At 40.6% G+C, this 19,020-nt stretch overlaps 1 protein-coding gene across 1 annotated transcript; it reads left to right on the top strand.

Moving 5' to 3' along the window:
• Positions 1-8,729: 8,729 nt before the first annotated feature.
• LOC122753356 (alpha-1,6-mannosyl-glycoprotein 4-beta-N-acetylglucosaminyltransferase-like) lies at positions 8,730-18,533 on the top strand. The gene is given in 5 exon segments (XM_044000719.1): positions 8,730-8,837; positions 11,295-11,448; positions 17,416-17,742; positions 17,745-18,399; positions 18,401-18,533. Coding segments are annotated over 5 exon segments (1,377 nt in total).
• Positions 18,534-19,020: the final 487 nt, after the last annotated feature.

Genomic DNA, 19,020 nt, shown 5'->3' with positions numbered 1-19,020 from the left:
AAGAAAGAAAGAAAGAAAGGCTAACAGGGAAATGATATTTTAAATGAATTGCAGGTTGGACTAGACCAGGGCTTCTTTTTTTTTTTTTTTAATAAAGTATTTTAATTTTTTCCTGTTACATGTAAAGATAGTTCTCAACTTTTGTTTATACAAGCTTTCCAATTTCAGATTTTTCTCCCTCCCTCCCCTCCCTCGCCCCACCCCTAGACAGCAGGTAATCTGATATAGGTTTTATATATATACACATACATACACACACATAATAACATTAAACATATTTCTGCATTAGTCATGTTAAAAGAGAAAAATCAGAGAAATCATGAAAAACCTCAAAATAGAAAAACAACAGCACCAAAAACAAAAGAAATAGTATGGTTCATTCAGCATCCATACTCCACAGTTCTTTTTTTTTTTTTTTGTCCTGGATTTGGAGATCCTCTTCTATCATGAGTTCCCTGGAACTCTTCTTGTGCCATTGCATTGGTGAGAAGAATATAGTCCATCACAGTAGATCAACACACAATGTTGATGATACTGTGTACAATGGTCTTCTGGTTCTGCTCATCTCACTAATCATCAGCCCTTGCAAGACCCTCCAGGTTTCTCTGAACTCCTCCTGCTCATCGTTTCTTACAGCACAATCCATTACATTCATATACCACAACTTATCCAGCCATTCCCCAATTGATGGGCATCCCCTCAACTTCCAATTCCTTGCCACCACGGAAAGAGCAGCTATAAACATTTTTGTACATGTGGGTCCCTTTCCCCCTTCCATGATCTCTTTGGGAAAAAGACCCAAAAGTGGTATTTCTGGGTCAAAGGGTATGCACAGCTTTATAGCTCTTTGGGCATAATTCCAAATTGCTCTCCAGAATGGTTGGATCAGTTCATAGCTCCACCAACAGTGCATTAGTGTTCCAATTTTTCCACAGCTTCTCCAACATTTATTATTTTCCTTTTTTGCAATTTTGGCCAATCTGATAGGTGTCAGGTGGTACCTCAGAGTTGGTTTAATTTGCATCTCTCTAATCATTAGAGATTTAGAGCATTTGTTCATATGGGAATAGATAGCTTTCATCAGAAAACTGCCTGTTCATATCCTTTGACCATTTCTCAGTTGGGGAATGACTTGGATTCTTATAAATTTGATTTAGTTCCCTATATATTTTAGAAATGAGGCCTTTATCAAAGTCCAGCAGCAAGAGATAGAAAGAGAAATTCCATTTAAAGAAACGGTAGATAATATAAAATACTTGGAAGTCTACTTGCCAAGAGAAACCCAGGAACTCTATGAACACAACTACCAAACACTCTTCACACAAATCAAATCAGATCTAAATAATTGGAAAGATATCAATTGCTCATGGATAGGCAGCGCTAATATAGTAAAAATAACAATACTACCTAAATTAATTTACTTATTCAGTGCCATACCAATCAGACTACCTAAAAAATATTTTATAGAGCTAGAAAAAATAATAACAAAATTCATCTGGAAAAACAAAAAATCAAGAATATGCAGGGAAATAATGAAAAAAAATGCACAGGAAGGTGGGTTAGCGCTACCAAACCTGGAGCCTTACTATAAAGTGGCAGTCATCAAAATTATCTGGTACTGGCTAAGAAATAGAGTGGAGGATTAATGGAATAGGCTGGGCACAGGAAACACAGTAGTAAATGACACTAGTAATGTAGTGTTTGATAAACCCAAAAATTCCAGCTTCTGGGATAGGAACTCAGTATTTGACAAAAACTGTGGGGAAAACTGGAAGATATTATGGCAGAAATTAGGCATAGACCAACATCTTACACCTTTTACTAAAATAAGGTCAAAATGGATACATGATTTAGATATAAGAGGTGATAGCATAGGTAAATTAGGAGAGAAAGGAATAGTCTACCTTTCAGATCTTTGGAAAGGAAAACAGTTTATGACCAAACAAAAGATAGAGAATATTATAAAATGCAAAATGAATGATTTTGATTACATTAAATTAAAAAATTTTTGTACAAACAGAAGCAATGCATCCAAAATTAGAAGGGAGGCAGAAAGCTGGGAAACAATTTTTATGGCCAGTAGACCAGGGCTTCTTAAACTTTTTCCACTCACAACCCCAGGTAAATAGGAATATAAAATAGGTATACAAATCAAACATTTACTGCCAAATTTTTCATGACCCCCACATTCATTTATGAGACTGTATATCGGGTTGCATCCCACAGTTTAAGAAGGTTTGGACTAAACAAGCTCTAATGTCACTTCTGACACTGTGATTTAGTGATTCTACTTGACTTATGCAGGTACATAAGTATAGATGTGGTTCACTTACATAATACAAATATATACATTTTATATATGTGTGTGTATGTGTGTGTGTGTATATATATATATATATATATATATATATATAGTTAAGGGTAAAATTCTAGCTAAACTGTCTAAAATAGCTAATGAGTGGTCGCCAATAAATTATAAGCTTTAGCAAGAGTTAGACCCTTAAGCATTTATTAAGGAGAATAAGAATTTGGTAAAGAGAGAAGAAAAGACCTAGATTCCTATCTATTAAAGGGAGAGCACATTTCTAGGTCCCTTCTCCACCAGCGTCCCCAGGGGAAAAAAAGCCCCAGTCAGAGTGCCAGGCTCTTCCTTCTTCCTCCCACTAGCAAACGTCACTTCCTGACGCCAAAGAAAAGACTCCTGGTCTTGCCCTCAAAAACCTTCACCTCATGGGTGGAGCTCTTCTACAGTAAGTCTCCAGCAGGTGGCGTCATTCTAATCATTACAATATATATAAAATCCACCCATATAAGAAAATAAAAGATGATTAAGGAAGCCAGACTTCCTGCTCTGACCTATATAATGCAAACTGAACCTTACTTACTCTAGCATATTCAGTAACCTTTATGTTACTGAAACTATGGTATACCCCTTATGATCTCCTACGGTCTGAAGACTACTGATAATAGAAGGAAAGATAGGAATTTATCTGCCTGGAGGAACAAAGAGAAAATGTAAAGGAGAGTAACTGGAGAACTATTCTGAAAATTTGTTGATGATCAAGAGCTCCTGCTGCAAGGCAGGAGAAAGAACCAATTCCTATTGGAGAGTCCAACCCTTGAAAAACTACCTCAGTTTCAAGAAATTGAAGGCAAGTACCCATTTAAAATCATGGCTCTCCAAACCTCTCCAATGTGTTTAAGAGTCTGCCAGAGGGCACATTAGCTGAGAACAAAAGCCATTTTGCATAATTATGACAAGAAAAAGACCTTCTAATGTCCATACAGGCTACCACAAGTGACCACCCAACTATCGAAGGAGTATACACACACAGAGAATGAATACAGGATACAGGATACACATGACCTGGAAACATTCTCTTCTGGGAGTGACATCTCTGTTCTGGGCATCACATCTCTGCTGGGTATTTCTGACTATGCTGATGCTCTGTACCAGCATCTACTTGGGATTCAAATTTTCAAGGTGGCTGCTGGCTCTCTGCTTCCTTCTACTAAGGTAACTAGAAGAAGAGATGATAGCCAGAAAAACTTTTCTGACTACAGTAAATTGGGGTAATTAGTACATAACTGAGGTTTAGCCACCACATCCATCTAAGAAACCAACAAGAGCCAGTCAGAGTGCCCCCAGTCTAAGATTAAATCTTTTCTTTTGACAGCCAGAAGAAAGTGTTGGGTTTCTTCAACTTTTACTGGCATACTAGCCTGCATACCATCTACCCTTCTCATTACCTCAATCAAATAGATAAGTAAAACTGTTTGAGCAAAATATTAAATAATATTAACTATTACTAAGACAGCTAAGTGATGCAGTAGATAAAGCACAGGACACAGAGTCAGGAATATAAATTCAAATTCAGCCTCAGATCTTACTAGCTATGTGTGACCCTGAGCATGTCACTTAACCTCAGTCTGCTTCAGGGTTCACCATCAGAAAAATGGAGATAATAATATCACCTACCACCCAGAGTTGTTAAGATAAAGTGGCAAAATATTTGTAAAGTGCTTTGCAAACCTTAAAGCCACTGAAATGCTGTTATTATCCTTCATATATCCAATAAGATTGGTCCTTCTACTTGCCCGTAGCAGAGTAAACCCCTTCTTGTTCCTTACAGAAACCTGCTTCTCTGTCTATGATGTCTATAGGTAAACCAGCCAGGAGTTCAACGGTCCTGACAGGTGTAGGGGATTAAGAATGTACTTTCTCTTTTCAGGAGACTGATCGCCTAAGACTGCAGCTCACAGATATTCCACCTGCTTTATAGCATCTGAAGAACCAAGCAGTTAGGCAGAGTGTTTTGACTGAAAGGATAATGTAGAGTAAGAGCACCCAAATTTTTCAGGTGCTTTGGGGAGAGCCAAAGACACCGGGGATCATTTACAGCACCTCCTCTTTTACCAGTTCAAAGAAGGGGGGAGGAGGATCGCGTATGGCTCACTGTGGGTAGAGCGCCAAAGTCAAATGCAAATCCAAACCCAGACTTAGTTGTGTGATCCCGGGCAAGGAAATCAACCTCTCCTAGCCTCAGTTTCCTCATTTGTAAAATGAAAGAGTTGGACTAAATTGCCTCCAAAGTTCTCTTCAGCTCTAAATCTACACAATCAACACAGACTGTGTTTCAGATAGAAAACTGTAATCGGTTAAGGAGGGTGCAGTGATGAAAGAATAACTGAATATCAAATTCATATCCCAACCTGGCTAATGTGGAAATGTTTTGCATGACTGTTCATGTATAGCTTGTATTGAATTACTTGAGTTCTTGGGGGGGGGGGGGATGAAGAGAATTTGGACACAAAGTTTTTTTTTTAAATTGATGTCAAAATTTGTATTTATGTGTAATTTGGGAAAATAAAATTCTAAATAAATTTTAAAAATTCATATCCCATCATCACAGTTTTTTCTCTCCTGATTTTCTCTGCTAGGTGGGAGTTCTATAGTCAGACTTCCTCAACTTTATCTGGAGCCAAGACATGGTTGGTAGGAGGCAACTGGATCACATTTTATCAGAGGTAGTCAGAGCTGCAAAAGCACATTAACCATACCCGATGCTTTCAAATTGCAATTGGCAAATTTCCAATAATAAAACTCCTTCTCCTTCCACAAAAAACAATGATAGCTAATGCTTATAAAATGCATTAAGGTTTGTAAAGCGCTTTACCTAGCTATTAACTCATTTGATCTGCACAACAATCCTCTCAGGCAGGTGCTATTATTATCCCCAGTTTACAGATGAAGAAACTGGGGCAGTGCATAAAAGATGGGGAGGAGCAGCTAGGTGGCATTGTGGGTAGAGTGTTGGAGTTCAAATTCTGGCTCTGATTAAATGACTTGGCCCAGGTCACACCTCTAATTAATGTCTGAGGCAGGATATGAACCATCCACTGGTTGGATTAGATCCACACCCAAGCAAATTGGCAAATTGGATGATTGCTCTTGAGTGGTTCTCAATGTATTATCCATGTGTCCCTTTAGGGAGTTTGTATGAAGGAGTGAATTGTGCTTTGGTACATTTAGTACAAAAGCTGATGTGAATGAGATTCCAAGGTCACCAAGGGGAAAAAAAAGGTGAGATGGAGGTGAGTTCAGTCAGTCAACTAGCATCTACTATGTGTCAGGAACTGTGTGCTAAGGGCTGGGAATACAAAGAAAGATAAAAGAGAGCCCCTGCAGCCAAAGAGCTCACAGTCTAATGGTGGAGACAGCATGCATGCAAGCAATTACGTCCAAAGCAGCTACACACAAGATAAATCGGAAATTATCAAAAGAAGAAAGGCACTAGAATGAAGGGGAATCAGGAAAGGCTTCCTGTGATAGGCAGGATTTTAGCTGTGTCTTGAAGGAATCCAGGGAAGCCAGGAGAAGGCTAAGATGAAGCGGGAGAGGGTTCCAGGTATGGAGGGCAGCCAGTGTAAATACCCAGAACTGGGGGATGCAGTGTTGTGTGCAAGGAAGAGGAAAGGGTCCAATGGGGGCAGCTAGGTGGCACAGTGGATTAAAGCACCAGCCCTGGATTCAGGAAGACCTGAGTTCAAGTCTGACCTCAGACACCTGACACTTACTAGCTGTGTGACTGTGGGCAAGTCACTTAACCCCCATTGCCTAAAAAAAAAAAAAAAAAAAGAAAAGAAAGAAAGGAAGGAAGAAAGAAGCCAACAACTTTATTGCTGCCCTAATACTACCAGCTTGATAAAAAATGAAGTCATATGAGCCCATTTATTGATTTAGCACAGAATCAAGCTGCAGAAGGAGATCATATGGTATGGAATAAAAGGAAACCTGGGCTGCCAGAAACAAAACAGAAAAATGCCTCTCTCCTTTCTTTTCAGAGGTGGGGACTGAGGAGATGGCTGGGGTTGTGTGGAATGTTGCAGAATACTGTCAGACTTGGTTGGTATATTGAATGGTTTTGCTGAATTGCATTTTTCTCTTTCTTTTTTAATCTTTACTATAAGGAATGGTCGGGCAGCTGGGTGGCGCAGTGGATAGAACACCAGGCCTGGAGTCAGGAAGACTTATCTTCCTGAGTTCAAATCTGGCCTCAGACACACAGCGCTGTGACTCTGGGCAAGTCACTTAACCCTGCTTGCCTCAGTTTCCTCATCTGGCAAACCACTGACGCCATTATCTTTGCCAAGAAAACCCCAAATGGGGTCACACAGAGTCAGACACAACTGAAAAACAACTGAACAACCACAACAAAAATAAAGTCTGGCTCCCTGGATAGGGGGGCTGAAATGAGAGAGAGGTCAAAACAAAACCTAGCTGTAAAAAGCCTGAGCCCTTTCTAGTCCTGGCTTGACCATTAATTTGCCAGTACGCCATCAGGAAAGTCACTTCTCTCTAGAATCGAGTTTCCATCATTTAAGATCAAAATAGGGGTTTGGACTAAGTGGTATTTAAGGCCCCATCCATCTCTGAAATTCTATGAATTTTTTTTCTGTTATTCTAAGGGCAACACCTCAAGGCTTTATTCCTATAATGCCCCACAACCCTATCCCATGCACCCTTATCCCACAGATACATCCAAACAGGGACCTAGGGAGGGGGTGGTGGGCAGGCCCCACCATTCAGGAGAAACAGTGGTTGTCCGGGGGGCTGTCACCTAGGAGGACCCAGCTTTGACCAAACTCAGAAGAGGCAAGTTCTGGTCCCATCCAGCTGGGCCCAATCCCAAACCCTGCCCCAAAGGGTTAAAAAGTTGACTCTATGAAACACTGGAGAGAGCTCTGATACCTGAAGGAGCATCTGAGTCGTGTCTTCTGCTCACCCTGGAAGCAAGAAATGGGAAAAATAATAACTCAGATGGGCCTGAAACTTCAACAGTGGTGAGGGGTTTGAAGTGGTTAGAACCTTCTACTGATTTCTTTCCTACCCCTTGGCTCACACTGCCTCCTCCAGAGCAGGAAGGAACATCCATGGAGGGCTCTGCTAAAAGGTTTAAATTTTCAACTATAAGTTGAAAAGAGATTTAAAAGAAAAAGGTGGGGCAGGGATCTAAGCACAGGGAAGATAAGATCAGGTCCAGAGAGGAGAAGGGGACCAAACCAGCATTGAGCCTTCCTCATTCTCTTCCCCTCCCACCTTTCATGCCTATCTATCCACGATGCTTATGTCTCACCTACTTCTTCTCCGGGGCCTACTTAGAGGAAAGCAAGCCTCCTTTAACTGGCAAACCATCTGCAACATGCAAAAGGCAGAAGGATAAAGGCATACTTGGCAGTCTCCATTCATTACTATAGGAGGACTGTGTCTCTGTTCAAACTGGCAAGAGCTAATGGCTCAGGGGAAGAAAAAATACAATTGGTGACCAATCATTCAATCGACATTTATTTTAAGCACTTACTCTATGCTGGACACTGTGTTAAGTGCTGGGGATACAAAGAAAGGCAAAAGATACCCTCTGGTCTCAAGGAGCTCACAAAGGGACAGGACATGCAAACAACTACAACAATCTATACACAGAATTGGAAATAATCAACAGAGGAAAGGGATTAAAATTAAAGGGGGAGCAGCTAGGTGGCGCAGTAGATAAAGCACCTGCCCTGGATTCAGGAGGGCCTGAGTTCAAATCCAGCCTCAGCCACTTGACATGTACTAGCTGTGTGACCCTGGGCAAGTCACTTAACCCTCATTGCCCCGCCCCCCCCAAATAATTAAAGGGGGAAGGGGAAAGGTTTCCTGTGCCTAGAACAAAGAGAGAGGAAGAGAGTTTTCCAAGGGAGATATGAACAGCTCTAGGTGTGGGAGAAATAAAAGTCTTTCTTGTTCCAAATTCTGAATCTTAGCCCCTCCTCATAAAACTACAGAATATCAAAACCCAAAAGGATTGTGTATTATCTAATCCATCCTTCTCATGTTACTAATGAGAAACTGTGATTCAGAGAAAATAAATAACTTGCCCAAGGTCCTATAACTAGTTAGTTTGGGAGCCAGGACTAGAACTCACTTCTACAGAATCTCATCTTTTCACTTTTTAAATTGTACCATGATGGGGCAGCTAGGTGGTACAGTGGATAGAGCACCAGCCCTGGAGTCAGGAGTACCTGAGTTCAAATCCGGCCTCAGACACTTGATACTTACTAGCTGTGTGACCCTGGGCAAGTCACTTAACCCCAATTGCCTCACAAAAAAAAAAAATTTAAATAAATAATAAATTGCACCATGAAATTTGTTCCCACTTTTCCCTACATAGCTGTACCTCCTAAGCACCATGTGTCTTTCTACTCAGCTGTGTGTCTTCATGCTAACTGGCTCAGTGCTTCTCAGTATCTTCAGCAGTTTGGAAGCCAATCTCATTGTTGATAAAGATCAAGTCCAGGTAAGTAACAGAACCAAGTGGCAGTAACCTCTGAGATGAAATCAACCAATCAAAAAGTACCTTGATTAAGCAACTACTATGTGCCAATCACTATGCTAGTCACTGGGAATACAAGACCAAAAATAATGGATTAAGTGTTATAGTGTGGGGTATAGTATCTCTATTTCATCAAGGAAAGAAAAACTGATAAGAATTTGGAGTAATGAGGGATAGGTTAAAGGAGAATAATGAGAAATGTGAGCCTCAAAAAATGAATAGGATCTGAATAATGTTGCGGAAATTTCTAAGTCAAAGGGTTAGAGGAAGAAAAATCAGTCTCCAAGTCAAAGAAAATAGGTTTATTGAGAGAGGGATTCTGTGTCACAATAAAGCTGGTCTCAGGTCTAGGACACAAAGACCTCAAACCACAGGGAAGAGGGATATTTATACCCATAGAGTCCCCAAAATTAAAGCAGTATAAATGCTATTAGTTATTTCTGCAATAAATAAATATATAGTGTTGTCTTCTCATCTATTGGTTCTCCATATCATCATTGCTAAGTTAAGTAGCTCATGACTTCATATTGTGACAGTAGAAGACCCATCAAAAAATTTAGAAGTGGTCATCTTGGGCCTGCCTATTACACAATATGCCACTCTTAAGTTATTTGATCAACTTTGAGTGTTGTTATCAGGGTTTTGCCTTACTCCTTATTCTATCAGTACTGATTGGTCCAGAGCAACTCCAGAGTAGCTATTTTGGGAGTTCTAACCTTTACCCTGATTGGTCCATCCTAACTACAAACCTTTAAAAGTTTAAAGGAGAATGCTTAATGTATGGGAAGACAAAGCAGTTAGTATATCCTGTATGAGAGGAAAGACTGATTCAAGCCTTTACAATCTATATCTGTAGAGAAGTAAATCATATATATCTAAGGGATGGGGAAAATCTCACTCACAATAGACAGAAAAGAGAGAGAAGGTCATTCCAGGGAGGAAAATAACATGAGACTTTAGGCACAGAGGATACACATGTTATACATAAAGCTGTTACTAGTAATCACTGTGCTCAGGACAAGTAGCAAGAAACAAACAGCATGAATTGTGCCTGGAGCAGACAAAAAAGAATCAGCTTTGTAATTCATATGAAAATAATGTAAAGAGTAATTATGGGGGGGCAGCTAGATGGCGCAGTGGATAAAGCACTGGCCTTGGATTCAGGAGGACCTGAGTTCAAATCCAGCCTCAGACACTTGACACTTAACTAGCTGTGTGACCCTGGGCAAGTCACTTAACCCTCATTGCCCTGCCAAAAAAAGAAAAAAAGAAAGAAAGAAAAAAAGAGTAATTATGACAAAATCATCTGAGTAGTAGGAATTAGCTATCACAATGGTTACTACACAACTGGAATACATGGGTAACTTTTTTGGAAACCTCAAAATGTTGGCACTCTGGGACAAAACCCTACTTTCCCTGCCCTAGTGTTTTTGGTTTTTGGTTTTTGGTGAGGCAATTAGGGTTAAGTGACTTGCCCAGGGTCACACAGCTAGTTAAGTGTCAAGTGTCTGAGGCCAGATTTGAACTCAGGTACTCCTGAATCCAGGGCCAGTGCTCTATCCACTGCACCACCTAGCTGCCCCCCCTGCCCCAGTGTTAGCTGTGTGAATCTGTCTTGAGGATGAACCCAGTCTGAGTTATAGCATCACCATCATATTCAACAAATATTTATCTGGCACTGATTGTCAGACAATTTAAGAAATACTGGGGATTAATTACTTTGTATTAATTGAGTGGGCCCAGGTGATAGGGATATTTTGAAAATCTAAGTAGAGGAATTTATACTGTGTTCATTATGTTGTAAACTCCATAAAGTTGGGGAGTATGCCTTAAAAATCTCTTCTGCATCCTTTGTGGTGCCTAGCACAGTTCTCACTCTCTTTTTTTTTAAACAATAAACATTTTTCTCTAAAGTTTTGAGTTCCGAATTCTAATCCTCTTCCCTCCCTCCCCTCTCCCTTCCCTGAGGAGATAAGCAATCAGAAATAGGTTATATGTGTGCAATTATGTAAAACATTATCATATTAGTCATTTTGTAAAAGAAAATTTGAATAAAAGAAAAAAATGAAAGAAAGTGAAAAATAGCATGCTTCAGTCTGTGTTCAATCCATATCAGTTCTTTCTTTGGAGGTGGATAGCATGCTTCATCATTAGGCCTTTGGGATAGTCTTGGATCATTGTATTGCTAAGAATAATCAAGTCATTCACAGTTCTTCATCAAACAATATTGCCGTCACTGTGCACAATGTTCTGGTTCCCTAGCACAGTTCTAAATACACAATAGGTGCATACAATATATTAGTTGATTTCTCAATCTCCACATGGAATGGAGCTGAGGCTCTATGAAAGGGATCACACCTGCCTCTTTCAGTTAGAGTTTGGGAGGTATTCCTGAAAAGCTGATGTTTCTCCTATTCCCAGGAAGCAAAGAACTTGACTTGGCTAATAGCCCAGGAACAGGTCACATCTGGGGAAAAGAGCCTCTTGAAAAATTTTAAGGAATGGCAGAACAGCTCAGACCTCTTTCATAATGTCTCCTACCAACTCCTGGCTGGAACCCTGTCCCCAAAAAAGAGTAAGTACCTGGGAGGGGAGCTTGTGGAAATTTTAAGCTCTCTTAGGAGGAGAGAAAGAAAGAATGATTGCTGAGTGGTAAGGTGATTGGGAAGGAAGGAGGAGGAATATGGGGGAGAGGGGAGAAAAGGAAATGAAGGGCTGTACCTAAGAAATTGTGATCATAGACAATTGTAATCCCTGGGCCATTATAGCCCAGCTTCCACCCTGACTAAGGTCACATCCCTCCTTGACAAAGTTCATTAATCACAATCTTAGCAGGATTCCAAAGAAAGAGAAGGAAGGAGGGAATGATGGGTTAGGAGGGGAGAAGGAAAGAAAACTGTGAAGAAGAAAGGTGAATAAAAGGAGAATGAATGGGCTTCTTGGGAATGCTTTACACTGTTCTCCAAGCTCTCAGAACCAACATGTGACTCAGGAGATCCTATACCCCAAAGGTTATCAGTCCTTGGCCCCGGAATGATGCTAACTAGCTAAACCAGGATAGTCTCTACAACAAAAGGTGAAGGATGCCAATTTTGGATGGTGACAGAATCATAGATTTAGGTAGGACCAGAAAAGACTTTAGAAGATCATCTAGTCTGATAACCTTCACTTTACAAGTTAGGAAACTGTAACGATTGGAATGACGGCACCTGCTGGATACTTACTGTAGAAGAGTTCTGCCCATGAAGCGAAGGTCTTTGAGGGCAAGACCAGGAGTCTTTTCTTTGGGAGGAAGTGATGCGGACTAGTGGGAGGAGGAAGGAAGAGACTGGCGCTGACTCTGGGGCTCTTTTCCTCTGGACTCTGGCGGAGAAGGGAGCTAGAAATGTGCTCTCCCTTTAATAGATAGGAATCTAGGCCTTTCTCTCTCTCTTTACCAAATTCTTATTCTCCTTAATAAATGCTTAAAAGTCTAACTCTTGCTAAAGCTTATAATTTATTGGCAACCACTCATTGGATATTTTAGACAGACTAGCTAGAATTTTAGCCCTTAACAGATGGCTGACCACGAAGAGGAAAGCTGAACCTCACTTCTGATCTTCCGGTTGGGTAAGAAATTTCCCCCACCCTTTAAACTGCTAAGTACTGGCGCACTGGCTGTGTTTTCCCTTTAAATTTTTTCGAATGGACCTTTTAAACTCCCTAATTACCCTATTTTTGATTTTAGTCTGTTTAACCAGACAAATGGGAGATAAGATCATGTTAATGCTTTGTTTTTGTGGATTTTCTATTTTTCTTTTTATTTTTGTTAAAAGAGCCAGCAACTTACTCACACAAGGAAATATCTCTCCCTCTCCCAACCATGCTTTTTCAGAGAAACCTGAAGAGATTCCTGCAGCTTTTCCCAGTTCCAACACTAATTGTTGCTCTAATTTTGCATGCCTAGAGGCAATGACCCACCCTCTTGAAGCTTTTAATCCCCTAGCACTTGGAGGCAAAGTGGGGGAAGAGGAATCCAGGCCTGAGTTCAAAATCAAGTCTGATTCAAATTGCTCTGGTCCCTCCCCTCCTCTCCAGACCCCACCCTCTACTCCTCCTATGGCCAAGCCCATTGCTTCCCCTGCCTGGGAAGTCCAGAGATCTGATGCGCATGCTCAACTTTTTCTACCTGCATTTGCAGCTTCAGGCTCAGCCCTTCCCCGGCCTGGCTGTGCTTTTGAGACAATCTTAGAAAACTCTTTAAATTCCAGATATGCTCGTTTTGTTCATAATTTTGCTAACCTGCTTTTGTCTTTAATTAGTAATCTTATAAAGCATTTGTATGGTGAAAAGACTGACAGACAATATAGAGGGGTTAAAGAAGAAAAACTTAAGCTGAATAAGAATGACAATCAACATAGTTCAAGACTCTGCCTCTTTTGCCATGGAAGGGTATATATTTTACAGAAATGTAGAAGTAAGCAGCAAGGTATTGATATGAGTATTGGGGATTTTAGATATCGGAATCAAAGGTGTTCTGAATTCACTCAGAGTATTAATATCAGTTCAGAGGTTACATAGGATTTCTATGCTATTACATATACATTTTGAAATTAATGGTATGGGTTTATTTTCATAGAGATTTTCATGCTTTTGAGATTGTGTTTTATATTTAGTTTTTAAAACAAGGAGAATATTTGTAAAAGCTTTTTATAGTCATGTGATCAAGTTTATATTTTATAATACTCTTATTAATATTAAGTTCACATTCATTTAGACTTCCTTAGTTTGGATTTCACTGTCTTTTATTGTTCCACGTGTATTTTCTTCTATTCATTCATCTATCTAATTTTGAAACATGGTTTTGATTTCATAATACAATGTTAATTCTAGGAGTATTGTGCTCCCATATTCTGAGTTGTTTGTTTTTGTTATTTTTTCTCAACTGATTATTTGATCAAACTCTTTAAAGCATTTCCCTGGCAAATTGTTTGCCATGGCAAGTGTAAATTGATTCTAGAAGTATTATTTTTGATAAGCATATTCCAAAAAAAAAGAGAGGAACATTTGTAAAAGTTTTCTATTTTCAAAAAAAAAAAAAGTTCTTTGAGATTCTGTTGTGCTTTAACTTGTATTTAAGTATGTTCTGATTTTTCACAAAAGTAATTGTATACTAAGTAAAAAAAGGGTATTATTTGAAATTGTTGCATAATTATATATTATATTTTGAGTCAAGATGTATTCACATTTTTTGCAATCATTTATTATCCTCAATTTTAAATCCATATGAGACTTGGATTATGGGAACTTATCATTTAAGACATTAATTGCCTTTATTCTGAGTTATCAGATGCCAGTTGGCCAAGATGCCATCCAATCACAAGAGGAATACATGCAAGAGCAGACACTGAACTGTCACATGAGGGGAGACATGCATGAAGTCAAGGTATGGCCGAGGGAACGGCTTTTGACAAATGTTGAGGTTGGATTCTCTTGGTTTAATATTTTATTCTCTTTTTCCCCACAATATTGTACAGATGGCTGGAAGTATTCATCCCACCCATCTCACTTCTACACCTGGCTTCTATGCTCCCTCCTATATGCCTGATGCCATGGACATCTCAATCCCATGCATCTGATTAAGTCTGACTCAGTTTCTTCCAATATGTTCGGTGGCATGGACATATATTCCATCCACCTATTTTAAGCCTGGCATACTGTATGGGCAGTACATATTGCTCAAGTGTGGGAATGCTCATATCCCATCATTTCTCTGTTCTTTTATGGTAACCCCCATAATTATCTCAGGTGTCATGATAAATACAGTGTTGAATTTGGCCTTGACACCTGTTACCAATTATATTAGATTTTTAAATTTCTCATAATGGCATGAGGATAATTAGGCAGATGATGCAAAAAATGATGAAACAAAGATAAAAATTATTTTAAAAAATTAATATCACAGCAATTGTCTTCTCAATTACCCTCCATAAGGGGGGGACTATAGTAATATTATAATTTTAAAGAATGGTTCAATTTTTGTTTTATTATATGTTTCATGTGTAACAACTAAGATTCTGAATTCCCTTAGACATGTTTTTGAAAACTTTCATTGTTTGATTTGATTATTGACAAAGCTATTTTAAAGTTGTGTTAAGCTCAATTTTGTAGGAAATTTCCTGGCTGATTACCAGCATCCACACATCAACCCCTGAAAAGACTTCCATTCCACGACTACACCTAGAGGACATCTGAGAAAAGACTTTCAGAGACTTTAAATGAACAGTTTTGATTTGTTGTTTTTTTCTCTTTCTGTTATAATATACACCATCTGTAACATGTATTCTCTGCAGAGGCCCTCCCTTTGCAAGACTAATGTCAAAGCGTCGGTTCATGAGGACAAAAAAAAAATCGCCCCTCTGGACAAAACTTTCCTCTCTTCCTTTTCTATATTGTTGTTCACATATTATTAGTTAGCAATAGTTATTATATTGTTTTTACTGTTCCATCAAGGAAACATTTTGTTTCTTGAGGAACAACAGGGGGGACTGTAACGATTGGAATGACGGCACCTGCTGGATACTTACTGTAGAAGAGTTCTGCCCATGAAGCGAAGGTCTTTGAGGGCAAGACCAGGAGTCTTTTCTTTGGGAGGAAGTGACGCGGACTAGTGGGAGGAGGAAGGAAGAGACTGGCGCTGACTCTGGGGCTTCTTTCCTCTGGACTCTGGCGGAGAAGGGAGCTAGAAATGCGCTCTCCCTTTAATAGATAGGAATCTAGGCCTTTCTCTCTCTCTTTACCAAATTCTTATTCTCCTTAATAAATGCTTAAAAGTCTAACTCTTGCTAAAGCTTATAATTTATTGGCGACCACTCATTAGATATTTTAGACAGTTTAGCTAGAATTTTAGCCCTTAACAAAACTGAATCTTGTTGAGATGAAGGCTTGCTCAAAGGTCACTGGGCACTAAGTGGAGGAGCTGGTATTCAAACCCAGATTCTCTCACACCAAATCCAGTACTTGTTTCCCCCACTGCATTCTCTTACTTCTAATACTTTGCCCTCAGCTAATCTAGAGCCATTCCAAAGGGGACAAAAAGCCCACTGAAAAGATGGGACTTGAGCTGGGTTGAAAGACAAATCAGATTTAGATTGGAGGGAAGAAGTCATTCCAAGCAGGCTAATCCCATGAATGAAGGTGAAAAGGTGGTGTATATCAGGGGCAGCAAGGTGGATAAAGCACTGGCCCTGGATTCAGGAGGACCTGAGTTGAAATCCAGCCTCAGACACATGACACTTACTAGCTGTGTGACCTTGGGCAAATCACTCAACCCTCATTGCCCTGAAAAAAAAAAGTAAAGAAAAAAGGAAAGGTGGTGACAGCTTGACTAGAACAGAGGGTTCAAGAGTGGGAGAAGGAGGACATACGTCTAGAAAAATAAGTTTGGGTCTAGATCATGAATGTCAGGCTAAGTAGTTTAGACTTTAACCTTTAGGCAGTAGGGAGCCATTAATGTCTTATAACAGGGAATGATGTGATTAGTGCCATTCATTAGGGCAATTTGGGACTACTAGAGGGAAAGAGTAGAAGCATACTAGAGGGGGCAGCTAGATGGTGCAGTGGATAAAGCACGGCCCTGGATTTAGGAGGACCTAAGTTCAAATCTGGCCTTAGACACTTGATACTTACTAGCTGTGTGACCCTGGGCAAGTCACTTAACCCCAATTGCCTCACCAAAAGAAGAAGAAGAAGAAGTATACTAGAGGAATTGTCAGAGGAAATTCTAAAGGAGGGGAAATCAACTCTGAGCTTATGGGCTGAAGTTTATAGGAAAGACATGTTGAAAAAGAGGTAGGAGAGAGCCTAGGATACTAGGAAGGACATTGGGTTAGGAATGCTAAGTTACAGTACAGCTTCTGCCATTTATTGGCAATGTGACCATGGGCAAGTGATTTCTCTTTTTTTTTCCTCTCATTTTCTAAATCCCTAAAATGAAGGGTTTGGATTAGATGAACACTAAAGCCCCTTCTGCCTGTATGTCTCTGACCTTTGGTCCTAAGTGGAAAAATGACCATGGACAAGACATTTATGCCTCTTTCTTTATCTATAAAATGAAGGGAGTTGGAATACGTGATCTCTAAGCTCATAGGCAGCCTTAAAGGCCTGTGATTCTCTAAAATGAAAATTTGTACTTAACCTCTGAATAAGTTCCCAAGCCCTAATCTAGAGTATCTAGTCTGCAAAGGGGAAGAGGAAAGATACAATAAAAAAAAGGAAAGACAGGAAATAGGGGCAGTAGGGGAGGGCTAAGGGAATGGCCCAACCCCAAGTCATACAAACTGCCCTCTCCACTCCCTTCTGTTCTTTTTTGTTTTGGGTGATTTTTGTGAGGCAATTGGGGTTAAGGGACTTGCCCAGGGTCACACAGCTAGCAAGTATCAAGTGTCTGAGGCCAGATTTGAACTCAGGTCCTCCTGAATCCAGGGCCGGTGCTCTATCCACTGTGCCACCTAGCTGCCCCAACTCCCTTCTGTTCTAACTACTTCCCAAACTTCTTCCCCAGAGTTGTTGACTATAGGACTGTCCTCCAAGAAGGGGCCATACCTCCTGACCACTCTGCAGTCTGTGTTCAATGCTTCCTCTGAGGCTGACCTGAGATACTTCACAGTGGTGGTCCAGCTCTCTGATCCTGACCCTGACTCACTCAGACAGACGAGCATCCACATGAGCAGAATCTTTGCCCCCCAGATCCTTGCAGGGCAGCTGCTGGTGATCCACACTCTGCCTGCTGCTTATCCTTCCTTGGAGAACCTGAGGACCCACATTAGTGAGTCTCCGCTCAACCCCCTTGCATTTCAGCAGATTGCAGACTATGCCTTCCTCATGAACTTTGCTCCAATTACTTTCTGATGGTTGAGGACAATACCCGCTGCTCTCCCAACTTTATGAGCGCCATCTGAGGGGTGCTGGCGATCTGGCAGGGCAGACCCTGGAGGATAATGGAATTCTCTGAGCTGGCCCTCACAGGTAAGCTCTGCCGCTCCAGCGACCTTCCCCTTCTGGCCTCTTTCTTCCTCTACTATCAGAGAGAGCCCCCCGAGAAGCTCTTCTCTACCTTCTACAAGATGCTGGCACAGAAAAAACCCATCCAACCGAACCCTTCCCTCTTCCAGCCCATTGACTTCTCCATCTACGAAGGCGACACCCCCGTTCCTGAAGTCGGTGCCTTAAAACCAGAGGACAAATCCCAAGAAGAGGACTTTGGGAAACCCAACAACCCACCAGCATTCGTCTACACTGACATGCAGATTTTTAAAGACTATCTTCCTGAGAAAGCCTACAGCCTAAAAGAGGATTTCTTCTGGGCTTTGGAGCCCATGGCAGGCAATCACTTGACCGTGATTTTGGAGGAGCCAGCCAAGATAAGATGGGTGCAAGTTTTGACAGGCACAGAAGATGAGCTAGTGTTCCTGCTTGGGGGAAAGGTAGAGCTGGGCTATGAGCTGAGTGAAAATGACAAAGACTGTCTCTACTACACCCCACTTGGAACAGAATGGGAAATTGGATCATAAAATGCTGCACAAAGAGATGGAGAACAGAGCGAGCTGCCTGAGGCTAGTGGTGACAAGCACCCAGGACGACTGGATCGTGATCAAACATATAAAGATCTGGACAGCCTGAGGAACAGTGGGAGAGGGAGGATGCAATGAAGAGATAGAGAAGGATCCGCTCTGGGGACTGAAATGACAGAGGTGACAGAACATTAAAACACTGAAAAAATAGCCAAATAACGATAATAATATTTCATATTTAGGTCACACTTTAAGGTTTGCAGAGCACTTTACTACTTATCACTCTCATTTGAATGTGTTATACAAGTTGATAAAGGGCAGAGGCCTCTTTCTACTCTACATATCGAGGAGATCCCTCCCCTCACTTTTTTCTTCAAACCTCCCGACCTCCTAAATTACCTTCCCCAGCCCTGCATGAGCAAATGACCCTGAAAACTCCAAGACATTTCTCTGTCTCTCTATCCTTGAAGCCAAGTGAATTTAGGGATAGAATTACCTTCTAGCCGTATTGCCAAGAATATGTTTCATAATGAGACACCTCAGGAGATCTAGATATCTTGGAAATTAATGTTTGTTAAATGTATACAATAGTGATT

Source organism: Dromiciops gliroides, chromosome 4, assembly GCF_019393635.1.
Source record: "Dromiciops gliroides isolate mDroGli1 chromosome 4, mDroGli1.pri, whole genome shotgun sequence".
Taxonomy (NCBI): domain Eukaryota; kingdom Metazoa; phylum Chordata; class Mammalia; order Microbiotheria; family Microbiotheriidae; genus Dromiciops; species Dromiciops gliroides.
The sequence above is the reverse complement of the archived record's forward strand: the minus strand, read 5'-3'. Positions and strand labels throughout refer to the sequence as shown.